Source organism: Opisthorchis viverrini (assembly GCF_000715545.1).
Source record: "Opisthorchis viverrini unplaced genomic scaffold opera_v5_54, whole genome shotgun sequence".
Lineage (NCBI taxonomy): Eukaryota > Metazoa > Platyhelminthes > Trematoda > Opisthorchiida > Opisthorchiidae > Opisthorchis > Opisthorchis viverrini.
This window is the reverse complement of record NW_008751711.1, coordinates 252,092-274,899: the sequence shown is the minus strand read 5'-3', so window position 1 is coordinate 274,899 and position 22,808 is coordinate 252,092. Positions and strand designations below refer to the sequence as shown.

The 22,808-nt window shown below is 45.1% G+C and overlaps 1 protein-coding gene across 1 annotated transcript in view; it reads right to left on the bottom strand.

Annotated features, from left to right (window-relative positions):
* The window catches only part of T265_03712 (hypothetical protein), a gene marked incomplete at both ends in the record, with an annotated part of 133,301 nt that overhangs the window by 9,738 nt on the left and 100,755 nt on the right, over window positions 1-22,808 (bottom strand). The window contains 6 exons of the mRNA XM_009168259.1: window positions 517-757; window positions 4,660-4,778; window positions 7,192-7,338; window positions 9,721-9,848; window positions 13,583-13,751; window positions 19,586-19,865. Of these exons, the coding sequence (XP_009166523.1) occupies window positions 517-757; window positions 4,660-4,778; window positions 7,192-7,338; window positions 9,721-9,848; window positions 13,583-13,751; window positions 19,586-19,865 (1,084 nt within the window). The remainder of the gene's footprint in view (window positions 1-516; window positions 758-4,659; window positions 4,779-7,191; window positions 7,339-9,720; window positions 9,849-13,582; window positions 13,752-19,585; window positions 19,866-22,808) is intronic.

Genomic DNA, 22,808 nt, shown 5'->3' with positions numbered 1-22,808 from the left:
TCAGAGACATACTCTTTGAGATACCGTGGTTGCTGTCAACATCCAGCTAAGGGACACGTTCCGAAGGCATGCCACCCACTTGGTTTACTTAGTTCGGGCACCGTTAATTGGTGATTCCAGCGTGGAATAGTAGGGTTACTGTTACTTCAAGTACGAGGATCTCTGCAACGTGCAACCTGCTGAGTTGGGCGTTCTTGACGGATACTATCAGTAGCCACTTACAAGAGTCTCATTGGAACATAATTCCGATTGGAAGGCAAACCAGGTTCTTCAGCTACAGTTCATCTAGCTTTTCAAGATAATCGTCAACATATCAGACTAACCACTCATATACTTTTTTGTCCAAGAACACCTTAAATAAATGCACCTGACTGTTCAGAACATGCTGTTCACAGAGCAGAAGGAAACTAATGGATGGAAGATCCACTGTACAAACGCCGTCAGTCGTTTATGAGGATGAATGGATAGCATTCATAAGGATAATAGAAATGAACGAATCATCTAACAAGGACGAACCTCCGTGGCAGACTCATGAAGGGCTGGAGGGAATCGAACAGGACCGGGGTACCCAAACGGATTGGTTGCAAACTGTTGCTGGTTCTCAACTAATGATGAAGTACGTTGTTTCCTTCCATGGTTGTCCGCATCATTTGAGGCGCCCCATGAGTCAGCAGCGCGTGGATGATCGGGACTCCTTCGCCAACTGGGATCGACAGTTTCGGAGGTATCACAGAATTCACAAGCATTTGCAGAGAACCTGTTGTTCGGAGGAAAACGCTGGTAAATAGTTTGTGTATTTAAATTATCTACTAATCTGCTCAGCAGTAGTACGTTTTATATGCTTGTTTGAGTGATTGCAAAGATGGGTTTGCAATTTCAGGCGCCGCACTAAGAGGGGATATGGCAATACTTGGTTTTTCGTCACAAAATGACTCCAGAAGCAGGCCAAAATCTCGACAGAAATTTTCAAATTTTATATCCTCAACAATCTGCGAGTAGCCAAGAGGAAGACTGCTCCACACAACGAGTAAAGCTTCCACCTGAGAAGCCGTCACTCGAAAAGTCGGTGAACAAGTTATCATGTGAATTCCGTCCTTGAGAAGTGAATGCTGCCACATTTTGTCCAACTTTATCGCAAACTAACCGCTATGGCCGGATGCTCAAGCACCTTAAATTTCGGCGGTCCAGACCTAATTCATGTAAGACCTTGATTTTTGATTGGGCACTGTTGGTTGGTCAGCAAAATCCCAATTTACTAGTGAAGTACCAACCGGAATTAGCCATTTGTTTAAAAGACTTCAGTTTTCTTTTTTAAAGCCAAGGTTGCTTTTAAACGACTTTAACAAAGTCATTTATGTATTCCATTCGTCAGCTGATTAGGAGGAACGAAAGGTTTTCACTTTCCTGCTGAGGAACTTAGAGTCGACCGTTANAATGGGACAAGTGCTTACTATCCAAACTGCGGCATTTGTGACCACTGATTCTAGCAAACACGATGCAGTTGAGCCCTCAATAAAGGATGACAGTGACCTAGTCAGTCAATGAGCATTTGTGCTGTTTAGAAATTTAAGTGTGAGTTTCTGCACAGAAAGCAATCCTCTGTTTACCCACCACTTTCGTGCAAGGGACCGCCAAAACAATCGTAACACTGGCGCAGCTCCAGACTCTGGTTGAAAGCAAACAAGCAGATGTAACTTTGGGAGACAGAAGTGGTCGAGTCTCGATCACACACGAACATCCACCAATCAGAAGGGTGTTGAACCAGTAAGCCAATAGTAATGTCCGCACAAACGACCAATGGTCGGACAAGGTCGATCTGCAACAATCACTCACTCCAACCTCCACACAGTGATGACGTCATTTCAACTGGTAGTAAAATGCTTGCGAACAAATTGTCGAATATACACTCGTTTGCAAACTAATTTGGTTTTTCGAGAGACTTACCTGAAACCCAGCTGAATCTCTCGTTTGTGATGTTTTTTTTCAAGTAGAACATAAGGTTGACGGAAACCCCGGGGACTGCGCCTAACTGATGAGCCTCAAAAAGGGCGAAGCCGGTCGTGGGCTGTCGACGGATTTTCAGCAACCTTATGAGTAGTACATTATAAAGATATTCATACTAATTGCTTAGCTAAGTGACGGCTAAATTAAGCTTCGCACATAGCCTACTTGAAAATGCAGTCTATCGCTGTTAATTCGTTCTTTAGGTTGTGTTAGTATGCTTTGACTTAAATTTTTCCTTGCGACCACCCTGTCATCTTCGAATTCAATTGCTGGATAGTCCAAAACAACACACGATCAACTCGGTATCAGTGATTCTAAGGCGGAGATAATGAACATGGAAAGCAGCAAACGAATGTGACAACTGTGATTGTGTAAAATACGCAGCGTGTACGGCTGCATTATCTACAGTTTGGAAAACAAATAATTGCTTGATTTACCGCGGCCCATTGCGTTGTACGTGAAGTTGTTCACTACAGCTAATTCAAGATTTCTGTGAGAGGTTACTTGAGCAACCACGGAGCCGCTTGGTGAACTCAAGGAGTGAGAACTCATCTTGCCAGAACGTAATGCCATTTGTTCGCCAGTGTATGTCATCTAGTCTCGACTGTGGTTGAATCGCGGCCAACAAACGAACCCGTTGGTCTGGCCAGTGACGATATTTCCATCCGAAGTGGGGGGACGACAGCAGTTGTTGTGAACTTTCGTTACTAAAAGCGCCGACCTGACAACGGCTCATCTGGTTGTCAACAATGCCGCAGTGTGTTCTATATGGTCACTAGTCAGGAACCTGGCCACTACAAGCTAACGGTTCTCAAAACCTTTCAGTACTTGGGCAGCGATTTTTTCGGAATATTGGTCGATTCTAGTGAGAACGTCGGAACAACAATGCTGAGGTGCGGCTGGTGGTTTTTGGAAGAAATAACTCGCTTACGATAGATGAGATCACACTGACTTGGCTACTTACTCGTGGGGCCCTTTTCGCACGACCCAGATAAGGCAAGCAGTGGCTTGCAACAAAGTATAAAAGCTATTACCAGAAAAAGTAGCTAAGCTTGTCGTTGCCATCTCCTTGGATGGGCACACTGAGATGGACACATCGATGTTTAGGGGGGCATTATCAGACCTATCTTAGTCGCGCGCTCATGCATCCAAGGAGTTGCCTTACTGCATAGCTCATCTCTTGATCTCTTCAAAAAAGAGTACACTAATGCCCCTGTATTTACTCTCCAATTCTATCATCTACCGCACCAAGTGCGCGTCTACCCACTCCACACACAGCCAAGTCATCGATGGACAAAGCTGTATCTGCTCTAGCCGAGGTTTTTAAAGCCGAAGATGTTGATGATGAATGAAGGTCTTCAACCTCCGTGTGTTCTGACTGAAGATACAATTAAACAAGTTCATAGCCACAGCACTCTCGCCTGAACGGCCGCGTTCCTGTTCTGGAGTAATTATTCCGGTGAGTCCACACCAAAGAGAAACACTGGACTCGAGTTTCGCTCTTATTAGAGCTCATCAGCAGTCAATCGATCGTCACAACCAGGACAGTTACTGGGTCGTCGTTCGATGAGTCGCACACACCAATCACATCGCTCAAGTGTGAACACGTTCACCTGTTTAGACGTGAAAATTCAGATGCGTCCAACGTGCGTTGGTGGAGTAGTGGTTACACGCTCGCCTCGCATGTCAGATGGCCGGGGTTCAAATCCCGGCACGGTTGTGACGATCGATTGACTGCTGATGAGCTCTAATAAGAGCGAAACTCGAGTCCAGTGTTTCTCTTTGGTGTGGACTCACCGGAATAATTACGCCAGAACAGGAGCACGACCGTTCAAACGAGAGTCGTGTGGTTATGAACAAAATACCTATCCTGCAAAACCCCAAAATTAAACAAGTCCCTGAACTCTCCAGGCGGTCATATTCGAAATCGGCTCACTTTAAATCTAGATGCTTCCATCAGCATTAATCGCCGGGTTTATTCAAACAGGTTTGCCCTGATTTCTCCCGGCTTCTTGAGCACCGTCCTAACGGGTCGATAAAAATGCACTGACAACTGTTTACAGTTTATTCACTTTAGTTACATTCCGTGTCTTGTCAATTTTCCGCTGCACCAGTCACTCACCTGGCTCAGTTAGGCATTTTGTCAGCCCATCGCAACCGCTTGACTCACTGATGAAGGCTGTTCACATAGGGAAACATTACAGATCTGACCTTTAAACTTTACAACAAATCTGTCCAGGCTTCTCCCAACCTGTTTCGGTTATTTGAACAAACATTGCAAGATTCTTGCCACTAAGAAAGCCTTGCGTATTCCAGAGGTGTCCGGGGACTTGTTGAAACCCGTTCAAAATTTTGAACGTCCGGATAGGGTGTAGCTATTTAGAATTTATTGATCGCATTGAGCACAACACCAAAAATGAGCTTGAAGAATGAATGTGACCCAATTTTCACCCCAGCGCGGTGAAAATTAGCCTTCGATCAAGTCAACTGTGGTCATAGTAATCAAATTTTGCGAGTGAAGTGTTTGGGTCCACTCAGTTTTGCATTGAATCGAAAATTTCACCTCATTTCCACTCCCTTTACCGTGTCTGAAGGATTCAACAGGGTCACAGAATCAATCTCAGGTACATATGAAATCCCCAGTTTTTGACAAACCTTGCTTGCGCTGTTCCGTTCCAACATTGGTCAGGCATCTTCGATGTTGGTACCAGATGTGGGGACTCGTTGCAAATTGATGAACTGGCACTCGACCATATGTTTGACAGTTGTTCCATCTGGGGAAGTGAAAAAGGATCTTGAGGAAAACTGAATTAGTTAAGATCGGTGCCCGGAATTTCATCATCTCTCTAAGCGGTTTTTTAGTATTCTGTGATTTGCAAAGCCGATTGATGTCGGTAAACTGGGGGTTCAATTTCTTGGGCTTCAACTAGCTTTTAACTGTTTCTGATAAAGACCGATTGATGTTTGTGTGTACAGTTGGTCTTTTACGATTAAAATTCAAAAATCTCACTGTTTGGCTATTCATACCTTAACTATAAAGTGCAAACGCCGCGACTAGGATGGTCGAGGTTCGTATAACGCTCTACATTCGCAAATGGATGCGTTCATCTCGAAACAGTGCTGCGGCAGTCACCTGACTTCGTGCAAGACCGAGGAGACGTGCACACTAGTGCCTCAAGGCAGCGTCTCCTAGCAGTTGTAATTCAGGCCCTAGGAGAGAAAAGTTTTGGCCTTGTCTTCGGGTGATCATCGTCAGCCAGCGTGGAGGCCGAAACTTGTCCAGTCCCATTGTGTTGTGAGGGATGCTTAGCAGGCAGCCATGACCACAAATCCGAAGAAGACAGACAGACAGACAGACAGACAGACAGACAGACAGACAGACAGACAGACAGACAGACAGACAGACAGACAGACAGACAGACAGACAGACAGACAGACAGACAGACAGACAGACAGACAGACAGACAGACAGACAGACAGACAGACAGACAGACAGACAGACAGACAGACAGACAGACAGACAGACAGACAGACAGACAGACAGACAGACAGACAGACAGACAGACAGACAGACAGACAGACAGACAGACAGACAGACAGACAGACAGACAGACAGACAGACAGACAGACAGACAGACAGACAGACAGACAGACAGACAGACAGACAGACAGACAGACAGACAGACAGACAGACAGACAGACAGACAGACAGACAGACAGACAGACAGACAGACAGACAGACAGACAGACAGACAGACAGACAGACAGACAGACAGACAGACAGACAGACAGACAGACAGACAGACAGACAGACAGACAGACAGACAGACAGACAGACAGACAGACAGACAGACAGACAGACAGACAGACAGACAGACAGACAGACAGACAGACAGACAGACAGACAGACAGACAGACAGACAGACAGACAGACAGACAGACAGACAGACAGACAGACAGACAGACAGACAGACAGACAGACAGACAGACAGACAGACAGACAGACAGACAGACAGACAGACAGACAGACAGACAGACAGACAGACAGACAGACAGACAGACAGACAGACAGACAGACAGACAGACAGACAGACAGACAGACAGACAGACAGACAGACAGACAGACAGACAGACAGACAGACAGACAGACAGACAGACAGACAGACAGACAGACAGACAGACAGACAGACAGACAGACAGACAGACAGACAGACAGACAGACAGACAGACAGACAGACAGACAGACAGACAGACAGACAGACAGACAGACAGACAGACAGACAGACAGACAGACAGACAGACAGACAGACAGACAGACAGACAGACAGACAGACAGACAGACAGACAGACAGACAGACAGACAGACAGACAGACAGACAGACAGACAGACAGACAGACAGACAGACAGACAGACAGACAGACAGACAGACAGACAGACAGACAGACAGACAGACAGACAGACAGACAGACAGACAGACAGACAGACAGACAGACAGACAGACAGACAGACAGACAGACAGACAGACAGACAGACAGACAGACAGACAGACAGACAGACAGACAGACAGACAGACAGACAGACAGACAGACAGACAGACAGACAGACAGACAGACAGACAGACAGACAGACAGACAGACAGACAGACAGACAGACAGACAGACAGACAGACAGACAGACAGACAGACAGACAGACAGACAGACAGACAGACAGACAGACAGACAGACAGACAGACAGACAGACAGACAGACAGACAGACAGACAGACAGACAGACAGACAGACAGACAGACAGACAGACAGACAGACAGACAGACAGACAGACAGACAGACAGACAGACAGACAGACAGACAGACAGACAGACAGACAGACAGACAGACAGACAGACAGACAGACAGACAGACAGACAGACAGACAGACAGACAGAAGACAGAAATGAGGGTAAATATTCAGGCGGTCAAACAGGCAATCAGTGCGAACGATAAACTCTAAGGCAAACAGACTGAGGGACACACGAACAAACAAAGTCTTGTTTTGTCTCGCTAACCTCCGGGCTAATTTGTGAAACGACTGAATTGGTCGCGATACTATGCCTGTTTAATTTCAAACTTTTAAGCACTTATCATTCATCAACTTGCTATGTTGGCTCACTGCAGCAATAGTTCGAATTGAAGTTCGAGAAAACTCACCTTTAACACCATGTCCTTCATGATCGCCTGATGTGAGCGAAGGATGTTCATTTCACTGGAGCTTGGCGCTTCTTCCTCGTAACTGATTGGCCCTCCCATTTCGAACAACTCCAACAGTTTTGTTGTCCCCGAACACTGAGGTTGCAGCTATGGTGGAAATAATGGTGTTACTACTAATAATAATGATAGTAGTACTGTCATGAAACGCAAGGATAACCAGCTGACAAATACCACACAGCCCGAGATACCGATTACTTACACAGTAAAAAACATTCAAAAGAGACAAGTTGAGAAAATTTAGTACAGGTTGTAGGTTTACTTTTTTACAGCGAGTAGCCTTGCCGAGAGAGAACGTTTTTTGCTGAATCCTGGTAGAAAGAAATCACTTGGCAAGCTAGCGAAATTCACTCAGTTGCAAACAAATTCGGTTTTGCGAGAGACTCGCCTGGAGCCACGCTGAATCTCTCGTTTGTGGTGTTTTCAAATAACTGAATGTGCTGCACCGGGTCCCCTCATGTTTCAGTTGGTACGTTGTTCGGGATATCGCAATACATATCTAGACGTAATGCAATACTCGCAAGCTTGTTGAGGGCTCTTCGACAGCCCACGGCCGGTTTCGCCCTTCTTGAATCTCATCAAGTGGGTGCAGTCCCCGAGTTCCCGTCAACTTTATTTTCTCCTTGAACTGATTGTAACAAATCAATTTGATTTTCACAAATGACTCACCTGAAAAATAAGGCTGACTGAAATCCGGGGACTGCGCTTACCTGATGAGCCTCAAGAAGGGGGAAACCGGTCGTGCACTGTCGAAGAATTTTCAGCAACCTTATGAGTAGTCTATTACCTCTGTGCTTTTGGAAGCACGTTTTGAACCCGTCCGCTTGTGACCAAAGTTTTACGAAACGATGTATCATTTTATATGGCCATATAGATGCCGGATATGCACAGTGTGATGAACGTACGGTATGATGACATTCTGTTTTGAATAATTGTGGAGTCACACATCTTGCATTAATGAAGGTGACAGGCTTAAAAAAGAGCATGAGGCTGTTGACTGTTTACATGGCTGGTTTAAAGTAGCAACGAACTGATCATGTGCTGCGAGCACGCCAGAAGGAGCTGTTTGTATGAGTGCTCATGAGTGCAGAAATATTTGTGTGGAAGAGGGCAGAGCCACGGAAGCCTGGGAACAAAATATTTTTGTTGGCACAAAATCCAATCCGGTAGCAACCAGTCCCGTCGCACATGAGACGCGTACTTTTATTGGTCTGGGTTGGAGCGGTTACTTTAGAGGCCTTGCCCCCTTGACAACTCTGTATGAGCAAACTTCCCACTTGTAGCACTGTCTGAATTCTGGCTAAATGGATAGTACTTCTGTATTCTATAAGTGATTTGTTCAATGGTTCCATCAACATTCTCATCTCCAAAGAAGGAAGAGGAAGAATATACGGGAATTATACTACTTATAAGGTTGATGGAGTCAGCAAAATAGACTTGGTCGCACACTAAGGTGGCTTTTGACGAAAGATTAAACTGAATCCGGCTTCATCTCCGTGCGGCACAAGTCCGCCACAATTTTAAGTGTTCATTTCGCTTTGTGGTCCCGTGTAGATTGCATTAGCCCTGGTTGTAGGAGGTTGCCAGAGTTTTGAAATTCGCAAGACTATCGCTTGAAAAACCTCCAACATTTCCTGGCGCAAGTATTCTGGTGAGTCTCCACCAAGGGAGGGAGAACTGGGATTGAGCCTCGCCTTTATTAGAGTTCATCAACAATGCATATATTCGCCCGTGATATGGTTCGAACTACGGACATAAGACGCTCAGACGCATCCAGCGTTCGCTGGCCGAGTAGTGATAACACGTTTACCTTGCAATTTAGATGTTCGGAATTCGAACCCCGGCACAAACAGGGATATGTGGTAGTGGTGAGTTTTAAGCCAAGCGAAACTCGAGTTAGGTCCCTCTGTTTGGTGCGAAACCATCAGAGTAGTGGCTCCAGGATAGAATGAAGACTGCTCAAACCCGAGTAACCTGAGTGCAAATCTTCGAGTGGCTGACCATGAAGAAACTCCATACTACATATTTTAGGGATTACCGCTCACTCACTGGCAGATGGTTGCATCTCGGTTATGATTTGCTGATTTACTTATTGGTTGAATACTACTCACCACCTAGGCAAAAGTAAGTTAAATTCGGACATTTCCACTCAATGTTCGTTAGCAAGGAAAAGCCAGCTTTGTATTTGAGTCGCTGTGGTGTGGATGGTGATGTACCTAAATCTTTGGCAGACTTTCAATGTCCAAAGTCGAAGGGATTCTTTTCTTCGTGTGGAAATTTCTTGGCCTCAGCTTCTGTGTGACCCAAACGAAATGAACGGCAAAACGACGCGGGCCACCTGAGTCGACGAAACTTTCTTTAATTTTGTTCTACTCTTCAAAAAGCAAGTAGTTTGTTGTTATCTCAAATACCGTACTTCCACAACACAGTAAACTTCGTAAAATGACAACAGCTGTAGCTGAGAGCACTAACCCATTGCTTGTGTGTCTTCAGCAGGTGTCGAAAGTAGCCAATCAGTCGTTTCGGCAGTTGTTTGAACTGAACCATAAGACCAAGTTGTGGTTTCTGCAGGAACGTTTGGGCCACGAGTTTGATAGCATCTAAAATTACAAAGTGTTTGATGACTCAAGAAGCAACCAAGAGAATTCACAACTGGGAAATCTCAGATTCTATGGGAACCATATAACTGTCATTAAGGAAGAACAGCTATTTATGATCGATCCTGAAGCGTGTAGTCTTGAGTTTGTAAAATACTGAGGGAGACTAATCTCGGAAACTTTCGTTTAGGGTTTATCAAACCGAGTGTTTCAGTTGGGAGGTATCAATGTACATTTCTTCGGATATGGCACACTGCGCATAAGGTTGCTGTCAGAATATATATAGCTTTATCTCAAATAGCTTGCCAACTGAGATGTAAGGTGGCCTTTTCTGGAAGAATATCGGAGGAATATATTTGGTTGGGTCGTTGGTTGACAACAACTTAACTCTTGCAGGGTTTGCGGAATATGTATTGCTCCTACACACATCGCTCAAGCGTGAACAGGTTCGCCCGTTCATACGTAGAAAACTCAGATGCGTCAAGCATGCTTTGGTGGAGTAGTGCTAACACGCTTGCCTCGCATGTCGGATATCCGATGTTCAAATCCCGGTATGGCCATTGGAGATACACTGCTGATGGGCCCTAATAGGGGACTAATCTCGAGTTCAGTGCTTCGCCCCTTTGGTGTGGACTCACCAGAATAATGACACCAGGACAGGAGGGCGACTGTTCGAACGAGAATGATGTCGATATGAACATAAAGGGAACTACTCACAAGGTTGTTGAAAACTCTTCTCGAAAACCAAATTGATTTGCAAATGAGTGTATTTCTTGATGTCAATATGAAGTTTAACTTCCAAATGAGTGTATCTCATCAATTCAGTTCCGCTTCTAAACATGTTCTCAACTGTGCGCCAATTTCGCTCTAAATGGAGGCAAATAGAGGCATAGTCAAACATCATAGTGTATTTGCCGAAGAGTCCTAAGCAACCTTATGAGTCTTCTCCCGCAACCGAATTCCTCACAATCACATCAACCTCGGCAGTTTGAGATGAATGATCGTTAGCAAATAATTTTGGGAATTTTTAAAGATATTACTCAAATCAACTGGAGTAAGACACTTGAAACTGAAAAATAGAGCCACAGGATCGTAAGATTGTGATGGGGTTACCTGGTATTTCGTCTGACAACCTCCTTATTGTACTTAACCCAGTTGATTAGATCACCACTCAGCCCATGCGTTGGGGTTGGTATTCGTAGAGTCTTGATATAACGGACAGTTCTACCTTTGTCCACTTCTTATGATAGTGCACTCTACAGAATCTCAATCGGCCAGAGATCAAACTTTATGAAACGGAACAGAAAGGAACAGCCCTTGGCTAATTTTAAGGTGATATACATTACAACTCTCTGTTCAAATATCGCGCTATCCAGTCTACTCATTGCAATAAAAGGCAATTTAAATTGGCCCAATCTCCAGACGTACGTACTGTCTAAACAGGAGCGCCTATTTTCTCAGTTTACAAGTTAAAATGACACCACAAAAAGGAACTGAAATCGATCTCATCCCTACGGGTATAGTGTCTGTAATTGGTTCATGTCTGATCAATCGTTTTAGAAAGTCTCTTGTTCCCAATCACGACGGAGCTTCGCGACTGACTCCGATTTAAGAGAAACTGCAATGACAACGTTATTTTTATCTGCAGAAGCTGCATCGTTGATAGGAGCCTGAGACAAGAGAAAAACGGCACGGGCCCATGAAACGAATTATAATGTCAGCTGACCTTAGATTAACGTTAATTGAATATCGATCCAAATTGTTGACCACCAGACATCTAATCAATATATTACACACAACCGAGCTCAACCCATGGCTCCTGAGATCAAGGTTACTTTGAGACTATCTTCATCCTCATCACTATCATCGTCATCAGTATCATTATCAGAGACAGAAACATCTGTGTTCACACCGATACTCCACTGCCGTAAAACCACAAAGTCTATTCAATAGTTGAGGCCATTTACTGAGAAGACGAAGAAAGTGTTTGATGTCGACGACCTGGCCTGCTGACCTATCGCAAGCATTTCAAGGTGCTCACACACCCAAGCCCCCAGTCGGACAACCTGGAAAGAAACTGACAACAAAAACGCTGCTGAAATCAGACACAGTTTGTTGCAATGCTTCTGGCCAAGTGCAGGAGGCGTAACGGAGACCCAATCCTGGAAGATGTTTGACCCCAAAGTCCTCTTTTTCCCTTTCACGCCTTTCTGCCAAGTCAAACTGTCCACCTCGCGGTTTCGGTCACCCTGAAGCTGGCATGCAGAACAACACAGGTTCCGGTAGACGCTGTCTTGGGATGCGTAGCGCATGACCGAGCGACTGCAGTGGGTGGAACTGGATGTTCAATTGAAACAAATGCACGGTTACCAGCTGATTGTGACTGGTAATAAGAGTGGAGCGCCACTTAGAACTTGGTTTGATTACTGAACGACTGTTGTTCCAATTTTGAGGCTTTGCGGGGTAGGTATTTTGCTCATAGCCACACCACTCTCGTTTGAACTGCCGTGTTCCTGTTCTGGCGTAATTATTTCGGAGAGTTCACACCAAAGGGAAGCACTGGACTCGAGTCTCGCTCTTAATAGAGCTCATCAGCAGTGCATATTTAATGGCTGTGCCGGGATTTGAACCCCGGCCATCTGACATGCGAGGCGAGCGTGTAACCACTACTCCACCAACGCACGTTGGACGCATCTGAATTTTCACGTCTGAAAAGTCCAACGTGTTCACACTTGAGCGATGTGATTGGTGTGTGCGACTTATCGAACGACGACCGTCCTGGTTGTGACGATCGATTGACTTTGGTGTGGACTCACCGGAATAATTACGCCAGAACAGGAACACTGCCGTTCAAACGAGAGTGGTGTGACTGTTGCGCCCTCTATCGATTTCAACCAAGGTATTCTTCAACAGTCTACCATGAACCATGAGACAAATTCAGTGTGAATATTCTCAGATACACTTGGTCCAGTTTACCGATTTTCGTTGCCAGTTCTAATTTTTTTAAATTTCGTTGTTGGATCACGCCCCTGAGGTTTACTGAGGCAAGAGCTTCCCAATGTAAGTCCCGCTATTTTCCCTGATTACTTTGACGCGATCAATTCCCATAATGCTGGTATTTGGGTCGCTGCCAAAGGTGGATTAAAAGTACACTCGGTCCTTCTCTGTAAAGCACTTAAGGTCATTGATCAGAGATTAGACTAGCGATGAGCACAGCTTTCTACCACGATGCCATTCCCGCCTTGAGATGATGCAAGATCCAGACGGCCCTGATGGCCAATCAGAAACGCGGTTTGTGGTGATCAACAAGGCGTGAGATAGATTTCCACATCGATTTACTTTGTGTGAGGTGTGTATTTTAGCTCCTAAAAAACAGCTGAACCCTTTGATTTTATCGCAAGTTGACGTACAATTAGTAACGAATGGCAAACTGTTTTTGGTAAAACCTTCGTTGAAGAGTATGTTGTCTCCAGTGGTGATAAATTGTTTTTGGACTGCGTGATTCAGTTTTCATCAAAGGACCACTTACTCTTTATGGAGAAACGACATTTCACGCTGGCTTAACCAACATGAGAAATTTCAGTTTATTCTAGAAAGGTGTAACCTGGGCTCTGAATGAATCTATATGATGGTATATGGTGATTCGCCTTTCTCTCGGAAACGTCTAATGGAACAAACTTTCCGTTAAAGCTCTTTTCAAGCACTGTAGATCTATACATACAATGAAGTACACATACCAATGAATCGGTTCCATGGAGCATCAAGTTGGCTCAAAGGTTTCAGGCAGTTAGACAAAGTTGATAGACAAAGTTCTGGACAAGGGCGTGTTAGCGTCTTTCCAGCGCACAGAGCACAGTGATGCATTCGCATCAGTTTGTAGGCGCACGTCCCTTGAGCCGCGTTGAACTGAAATGAGGATAAATAAATTCGTGGTTACTCAAACCACTACAAGTAGTGTGAAATTAAACACGATAATGTCGGTTGTTTCAGTGGTGCGAAAGTAAAAGTGAGTTATCTCACTGCCAATATTGTCTGAAAAAAAAAACAACATCATCAAGCGAGATCACCCTAACTCGGATATTCAAACCAAAGCTGGAGGACTGCTTAAATATCGTTTACAAAGAACCGAAATAGTACGCTACATGCCCATAATGAGTTAAAAAAAAGGTGTGCACGTTAAGGTGTACGAACAAAACTACCAGATAACTGGAGCGAACCTTTGACTCTCCGTCGAAGACTGCCAGGAACGTCCTCCATTCACTTCACCTGACACTTTTGACTTACATTCATTTGTTCAAAGGTTATCTTAGATGAACGACCTTTAGGCTACATTGTCCTGATGTTGGAGATGAGGCAGCGCTTGATTTAGGGGTAAACTGAATGCAATCTGCACAATAAACTGTCAGCAAGGAGTGTACAAGATACCGTCTATAATGTCTCTGCTCCAGAATTTCGCCAAGTGACCGTTTTTAGTGTTTCGAGGCCTTCTATTGGGCTTAACTCCAGACGTAAGGCTTCAAAGACCCTACGTGACGCCACGGCGAGAGACAGAATACCTCACAAGCGGCACGGAGTTTTGAGACTGAAAAGTCGCTCGATGAACCAACCGAAGCCTGTTCACGTTAGGGGAATAGTGCATTAGATGGGCCAGAGGCACTGATGTCCATGTGCGTTCACCAAAAACTGGATGACTCATCCGTTAGCCAGTGGTGTCCACGCGCGTTCACCAAAAACTTGATGACTCATCCTTTGCTGAGAGATCTTCTGAAATGTGCACCGCTGATTGTTTCATACGTACGTATCTTGTGGAACATCCTCGATGACCACAAAAACACGAACCAGAAGGTTATTCTCGGCCGATTTTTCAAACCGTAGTCTACCACAAGCCACACGTTCATCGCGGCGGAGTATACTCTGAAATGAGTGGCAGAGTAAACTGTACTATTCCAGGTCAGATTGGGCCGTTACCGCAAATCCCAACGGCCTTGGTTTGTGTTTTTACTTTTACGACGATTATTGGACAATGATTGTTCTTTATTCTACAGAGATAGGGTACCACCATCCCTAGAACCGCTGGCAGCGTTTCCCAGGCATGAAAGAAGCTTTAATGAGCCGAACTCCCCTAAATCCGTCCGGTTGGCCCGACTCTCGTTGTACTTTGTTGAGGCCAAACCTCATTAAAGTACGATTTACAACTTCACTCCAGCGTGTACAACAAGGAGCAAGCCGACTACCGGTTGTCCTACATCACCCGTCCAATCATTTGTTTAAACGCAGCGTTTTGTTTTGAGGTTGCTGATGAAAGCTCTCAACTCACTACACAAAATTTTATCGTCGACTTCTTTGAAACGCCAACTGTTTTCATATCAGCATTCACCCCACCTGTTGCAGCGAATATTATGGTTGTAATACCATGAATAAAGATATAAGAAGCTCGTTTCCGAGGGGTTTGGTAAACAGTAGGTAGATTTTGACACAAAAGCTTCGTCTGGCCATGTGAGTAAGTAAGTAGGTTGATTAGGTTTTAAGGCAGTCAGGGAACCAGTCGGTGAGATTTCTCTTGACTAGTCGACTTGATCACTGCTGGGTGTCAGTCTGATATTCCTGTTTGTTGGTTAGTGAGAATGACTCACATTTACGATAGATTGGTTGAGAGAAGTTGTCTCCATGGTGAAACGGATTTGATGGCCTAGGACACCTCGATGGAATATTCCTCTCAAAGGTCATTCACAGATTTCGTTCGCCTGTGTTCGTCAGGGGGTGCCGAGATAAATGGTTTGGGATTGGGAGTGGTTATCTGGATCTTACTTCGCTTGGATTCTGTCTGTACTTTTAGACCCAGACCATCTTGTCGATAACTGCTTCGTGTCGACTCGGCTGATCGAAAACCGCCCTCCACACGGTTGCCAGTTCTATTCTGTTGACGATTGGATGCTTACCGAATTCCACCACCCGGTATGGTGTGAGAACCTCGTTCAAACGCCACAGGTCCCATCAGCATTGACACTCAAATCAGGAGAAAGGAACTGCCTCATATTTAGACGCGGCTACTTAATTACTGTGACACCACGCAACTGATTCTTCATTTGGTGACTCCGGGGAGGTTATCCACCGTACCTGAGTTACCCAATTCCTTTCAGGCGCCTGCCCGGAAGGATGATACGACATTTTCTTATATCTTTGTAATGTGCTACTCAGTAGGTTGCTGAAAATCCGTCGACAGCCCACCACCGGTTTCGCCCGTTTTGGGGCTCATCAGGTAGGCGCAGTTCCCGGGGTTCCGTCAACCTTTTGTTCCACTTGAAACCAAATTGTACGAAGTTCGCGAATGTACACTAATTTGCAAGCTAATTTGGTTTTTTGAGAGACTCACCTGGAACCCAGGTGAATCTCTCGGTTTCGACACATATCCGAAACATGTCGACGGATTTTCAGCAACCTTATGAGTAGTGGATTTTGATCTCTTCCACGGTCAAACAACTAGTCCTAGTGACAAGTTATACCTCTGACATATTATATATTTGTTACAACTCATGAAAGACCTAACTCATTCGTTTTTCTGGGTGCGGCGTTTCCTGCCTGTTAAATGCACCCAGAAAACCTGGATCTAGCATTTCAGCGACGTGACAAGGGTGTGCATGCTTACGCATATGCTCCATGTTTGAGTTTTGGATTTCTCCCGGGGTTACATTATCTTATCTTAATATTCCTATGATCGTCTTGCATATCAGCGCACATTCCAACCAAATCTGCCACCCTTCTTTTGTAACTCTATCTTCCAGAAATGCTGGTACCATATATCTCCAGTTGAAGTGATCTTACAGGATATCATTCAACTGACATTTATGCAAAAGGTAGACGGAAGCAAAGTACCCACCGTCCAAAAAACCCAAGGGACTTCATTTACTCCGAAAACGGCGGTTACTAGTCCTTCGACAGAAACTCTGTTTACAGAAAGTCGCCATTACGTAGCTTTTCAACTTAGGGCTTGAGTTCGATGCGTCTCAGAACCAGTAAGGCATTCTCACTCCAGATTTTCGTTTCCATTCAACAGCGATACCTTTTTCATCCGAAGCACTTTTCTCTTAGAGTAGACTGCTTCACTCAGCACAGACCAGTCGGTTTGTACTCGAACAGGCATCTACCGGTGAAAAGAGCTTCACTGACGACTGTTCACACTGACGAATCCGAAATCCCGAACAGTCAAGAAATATGACTTTCCGCCTGTCTCACAACTTCAGTTACCTATGAGGTTTTTAAAAACTTGGTTTTTCCGAAACTCCAACTGATTCGGAATGAACATTCAGACGAATGACCAAGTAGATGAGAGTTTGTCGGAAAAGAAAGCGAACAAAAACAGATTATAAACCGGCCAAAAGAGTCTTGTTCCACACAATCACTAGCAAAGACATCCACAGGGCGAATAAATGATCAGGGAACAAAGACCGCAAACGAATGACCACGTTTGTTTTCAAACAGACCTAGATCAGTCCAGCTGTTAATTTGTGAATTTCCTGTCTAATTGGATTGAACGAGGCTTGATCAGGGGTTCACCTGTGTGTGTGTGTGTGTGTGTGATCGGGTGACATAATCGCAAAACACCTGCCCTCCCCTAACTATGCTATATTCCACCGGCCCGGTTCGTTCTTCTGTGGACGGAAAGTACCCACGGGCCAAGTGAACCGATACGTGACCGTTCACACACACACACACACACACACACACACACACACGTACGCCCATGCGTGTTTTCGGACTACAACAGCAACGCCCGCCACATCTCTATATATATAATGCACACTGGAAGCAATAATGATTTATCTGGCATGCCAAGCAAGACACACACGCAGTGGTTAAGAATGGGTCCAGCGTTTCGGCAGCCGCCGGTTCATTTACGTTCCTCCTGTGCACTTCATCAAATAGTCGACTAGACGAACTGCCTAAATTGCCCCGGATTAAGCTCTCCACGTCAGGCGCACACACACACACACACACACACACACCCGGGCAGTTCGAACAGTGTGGAGACATACAAACACAAAACGAGATGATACATTCGTACAACTGGGGACCACGAGGCCTACGCCAGCGTGCCCACGCCTGGTGTTGAAAAGTGAAGTCACCGAATATTGTCGTAAATTCCCTTGTGGGTTCGGACAACTCACATAACCTAACTGTTCCGGTCCCACATTGTTTGTTTGCTTGTGTGCACATGGAATGGCCAATTGACTTGACGAATCGGGCGTCTACGCGTCGTCGTTTGACCGGGAAAAACAAACACGAGCATCGATAGCAAAACCCTAGAAAAATCACTTCAAATGGTGAAAACCAACAGAAAAATGTGTGTGTGCTGATAACTACTTGTCAGTAGTGTCTTACTGCTCTATCAGGGGGTAGCTAAATTCGATAATGTGAAAAGTTGAAGTGAGTTATAGTTTTTCCACGTGTAACGACGGCAAAAGCCGTTTAAAGCACAAACCTCTGTAATCATCGGGTAACTAAACATGACAAGAGTGTTTTTTGTGACTGCAGTCACTTCCCATCATTTCCAGTTGAGATGTACTCATAATGTGCCTTCAGCACATCCCGAAAGGGGAATAGGACACAGGACCTTGGTCGGGAAGTTGACACACGTAGGTGTCATCGGTCAGCTGTAACACCCCTTTCGGTGCCTATCAAACATGTCACCCAGAGAAAGCAAGGGGGTTGAGGCAGGTTGCCCAAACCTAGCGGTCGATATGCTGGCGTTGGGTTCGAACCCCGGTCTTTGGCTGTCTGGCCACTTAGCTATCCAGTGGAAGGCACCCTTTCGGTCGCTGTTGCTGAAACAAAGCATGTCAGAGTCTTCAAGTTTGAAGTTCTCGGACCTCAAGAATGCAATTTCACACTGCGCTCCTGGACAGTTCAACAGGATTCCTGTGCAGTGGCGCAGAAGTACAACTCATTCACTGGTAGTTATTACTCCCCGAAGTGATAACTTCTCCGGTTTTTTTCAAACAAAGACTTCTTTCTGAAACTGAAGCCAAGCTTTACTGATGATCATGGAGACACTGTACAGTTGCTTCAGACTTTCTGTGATTCTTCAGGAGTGCACATCCCATGGAACTCCAGTCGGGAGTTTCGGACCTGTGATCTCCCTGCTAGTGGCCCTGAACAGTTAACCGGCCGGCCAAGTGCGGCTGATTGGCAGTGGGATCGGCTCACACTTAGACAGTACCCAGATATAGACGTAATACACTACTCATAAGGTTGCTGAAAACTCTTCGACAGCCCACGACCGGTTTCACCATCCCTGGAGCTTATCTGGTAGGCGCAGTCCCTGATATTCCGTCAAACTTGTTTAGGGTAGCTGCGGGCGAGATGGACCAAGTGTTTAGAGTGCGAATTTACTGACTGGAAGCTCCGTGTTTCTCGACTTCCCTGTATTGGCTTGGGCAACCTGGCAGTATCCCAGCCCTTGTGCTTCCTTTGGGTGGCATGGCAGCTAGGCGCCGATAGGGTGCATCAGCTGAACGATTTGAAAGTTATCCACGGGCAGTCTGTTTGAAAAAAACGATTTCTGGATCCAAGCGAATGACTTTGGAGTCGACTGTACCATGCTTTCAAAAGAATGTCATTTCATGTTAGCTGAGTTGTACAGACTCTCCCAAACTGACAACTGCTGCGCTTTCGAATCACTGGTGCTCCACACTACTAACAATCAGGATCGAAATGCTGAAATGTTCAAGAAGACTACTCACCCCTTTGAGTCCCTCCATCAGGACCTCTGCAACTTCCAATGATTGCATAAGTAGTCGATTCAACCGGATTGTGATCAATAGTTCTGGGCTGTACAACAATTTGTATTGATCGAGATCACCGGGTTTGCTGTCCAACTTGCCAAGGTCCACTTTTCTCCGACGCCGCCTTCGCAAACGAAAGTCGTATCGGTTCATTGGTTCGGCTAACAAAGGGTGCTCAGCGTTGCTCATCATAGAGTCAAGGATCAAATTCAATCGGGCCTGGCAATATTTGTGGCATCTGAAATCAAGGACATTTGAGAATGATGCACTTTATTACCACGTAGGTTGTTTTTAAAAAGTATGTCACTGATATCTAGGTGAAAGATAGCTTCATTCGAACCGATACCAGGTCACGTACTTCGAAAATTACCATCTGAGTGATTGTCTACTGAAATATTGTCATACCAAGAAACGTGCATTGCACTTACCCCCCAACATGCAGTCCCCCTCAGAGGATACATTCTGTGCAAAAAGTCTGCAGCACGAGGTATCCACCTCTCTTTCGCTAGAGGGGGAGTAGTTGTGGCTACCCCATCAATCACACACTTGACTGTTCAGCTCACAGTCGCTCACTGGATCGCGAGGCTTGTCTTTTTTCATACAAACACGTCACATCAAGGTGACTCATCGGGCATCGATTGATTGCATCGTCTAGTGAGCGTAGCGACAACTCATGTGCTAACATACCCACGTACACGCAAACGTACCTACATATAAGGAAACCGGACACAGCACACAGAGACTCACGCGCGCAAGGAGCAGGAAGTTAACCTCTCCACAAGTACCTGGACAACTATGGAATACTTGTGGCGGTCGCACTGCGGAGAAAAACACGTTCCCACCGGAATTTCACCAAGGGACTCTCACATACGATAACTTCCTTTATTGACTTGCTCCCGTTACGCATTGTATTTATTTTTATACGTGTTGCAACCCACCATCGTCAACCATACTAAAACTTCTATTAGTGAAAAAAGACAAGTCTCGTGATCCAGTGAGCGACTGTTAGCTGAACAGTCAAGTGTGTGGGTACCTGGGTAGCTACAACTGCACCTGGTGGCAGCAAGCACCTGACGCGTTAAAACCTCTCGTCAACAGTACTCTGAGGAAAACTGTGTGGAGCTAACATGAATTGCTAAGGAGACGGGGATAGTTAGTTCATTCCCAAACACTAATCTGACAGGTGGTACAACTAACATGGATTTTTCGCTAGTAGTCGAGTTTTGAATGACTGAATGTAAAGGTCGATTGATACGTCGTCGTTCCACTTACATCCTTCTGTTCGCCCACATGATTCCCGGATACCTATCTAACTCTCAGGGGATTCACTCAAGCTGGCGGTGAAGGAATTCCTCACTTGGTACCAACAAACCGCCCACAAAAACCTGCTCTTGGAGAATCCGCGCTTCTCGGAAGACTCGGTCCTAAACAACGTCGTGCGATAGGTGTCTTCTAGAAGAGTATGTCGGATTTGTTAACAGGGTTGAAACCTATTCGACCTACACATGGTACTGCATACTCCAAACTATGGTCACTGCTGTTTTGGGGAGTCGATCCAGTGACACTCTGTCTCACGAAACTGATACTCGAGGATTTATGCACCGGAATTCATCGAAACGCACAAAGCGCTGTCCTTTGCACACATAACTGATGGCCTAAACGTGATAGTACTGGATGTAGAAAACGGTCCAGAGGGCCTTTGGATGCCGTTTAAATAGTTCTATCCAAGGTTGCTTTGAAAGGTCCCATCTCGGGACACAATAAATGCAAACAGACAGAAGAACCGATGGATGGATCGGGTCCCAGAACTACGGGCACCGCCCAAGGAGTGCGTGCTCAAATGAGAAAGCTCTAAAGAAGCACATCACTTCACAGTAGTAGAAGTGAGGAGACAACGGACTGAATGCTCTCTTATTTTTTTATTCTTGGCAGTTTCACTTCTGGGACACGAAGTGTGTGTTTCTACAAGAAGAGCGCGATGTCTGCTGGTATCGAAGCACTGTACTTGGAGATCAGTTACTCATCATTAGCAGAAAAGCACTCGGAGCGACAGACAGCAGACAGATTCCTTACTCATTTGCCGTACTACATGTCTTTGAAGTAGTGTATGCGGTCACTGATGTTATGACCTCAGGAGCCCGCCAACTCAACCGGCAGCAAAGGTCTTCAGCTGTCGGTATTACCAAGGCATTTCAGGATGAGAGCTTTCTTCAAGAAACGCGGGCAGTAATTTGTCCGCAGAATCACCTCGTTTAGTTCATTCAGCGCGCAAAAGGTTTGATGCAGTCAGCTGAACCAGTTGCGGTCCCAATGCAGTTGGACTGTTTGGTTTCTATGAACCAAATTTTACAGAGAGGCTCAGGCAATCCCAGTAACAGTGAGTTGAACGAAACCTCAAAGATTTTTAACAAAAAGGTAGAACAAAGGGTAAGTTTCGAGAGCAACGTATTTACGTCGGAGTGAAGAGAATTTTAGGATGTGAAGTTCAGGAAAATGAAGCATGAATAGAGGTTAAAAGAATCTGGCAAACACCGTTTTGCTGGATTGACCACGATGTAACCGATTGATTTTTTTATCGTAAATTACAGATAAGCTCCCCAGCTGGAGATTTGATTCCCGTTTTTTCTTTTTTTTTCTCGTTTGAATGAGAGGTCATTTCAACGATAGGACAATGAAACCCGTTTCGTTCTTCCATTTGGGTATCCAGCCTGGTAGTTTAAAAACTGCCATTGGACGCCAGTTTCAAACATCTTTTTTCAAAATTTTATCATTTGCCTACGCGGCGCTTTTTTCAAACTGATTCAAGAAGCCACCACTTTGCACACAAGGGTTCAACGTTTTGGTCTGGTTGATCTAAGAGGCGACGTTAGTCCCCTAATGGCTTCCATACGTTAAACTGTATTTCCCAGCTTAAGTGCCATTTTATCGTACGAATGAATCCGGATTTGAAAGCAAACAAATTTTAACAAAATTTATGTTCTTGTTTGAAAGATCCGGTGCCATGAGGAACTAGAGAAACGGAGAGCAGTGGACGCAAAAAAGTGATTCCTTGAGCGCGTTCTATGTAGTATCTATCCATCCATCCCTCCATCCATTCATCCATCCATTCATCCATCTATCTATCTATCTATCTATCTATCTAACTACCTATCTATCTATCTATCTATCTATCTACCTATCT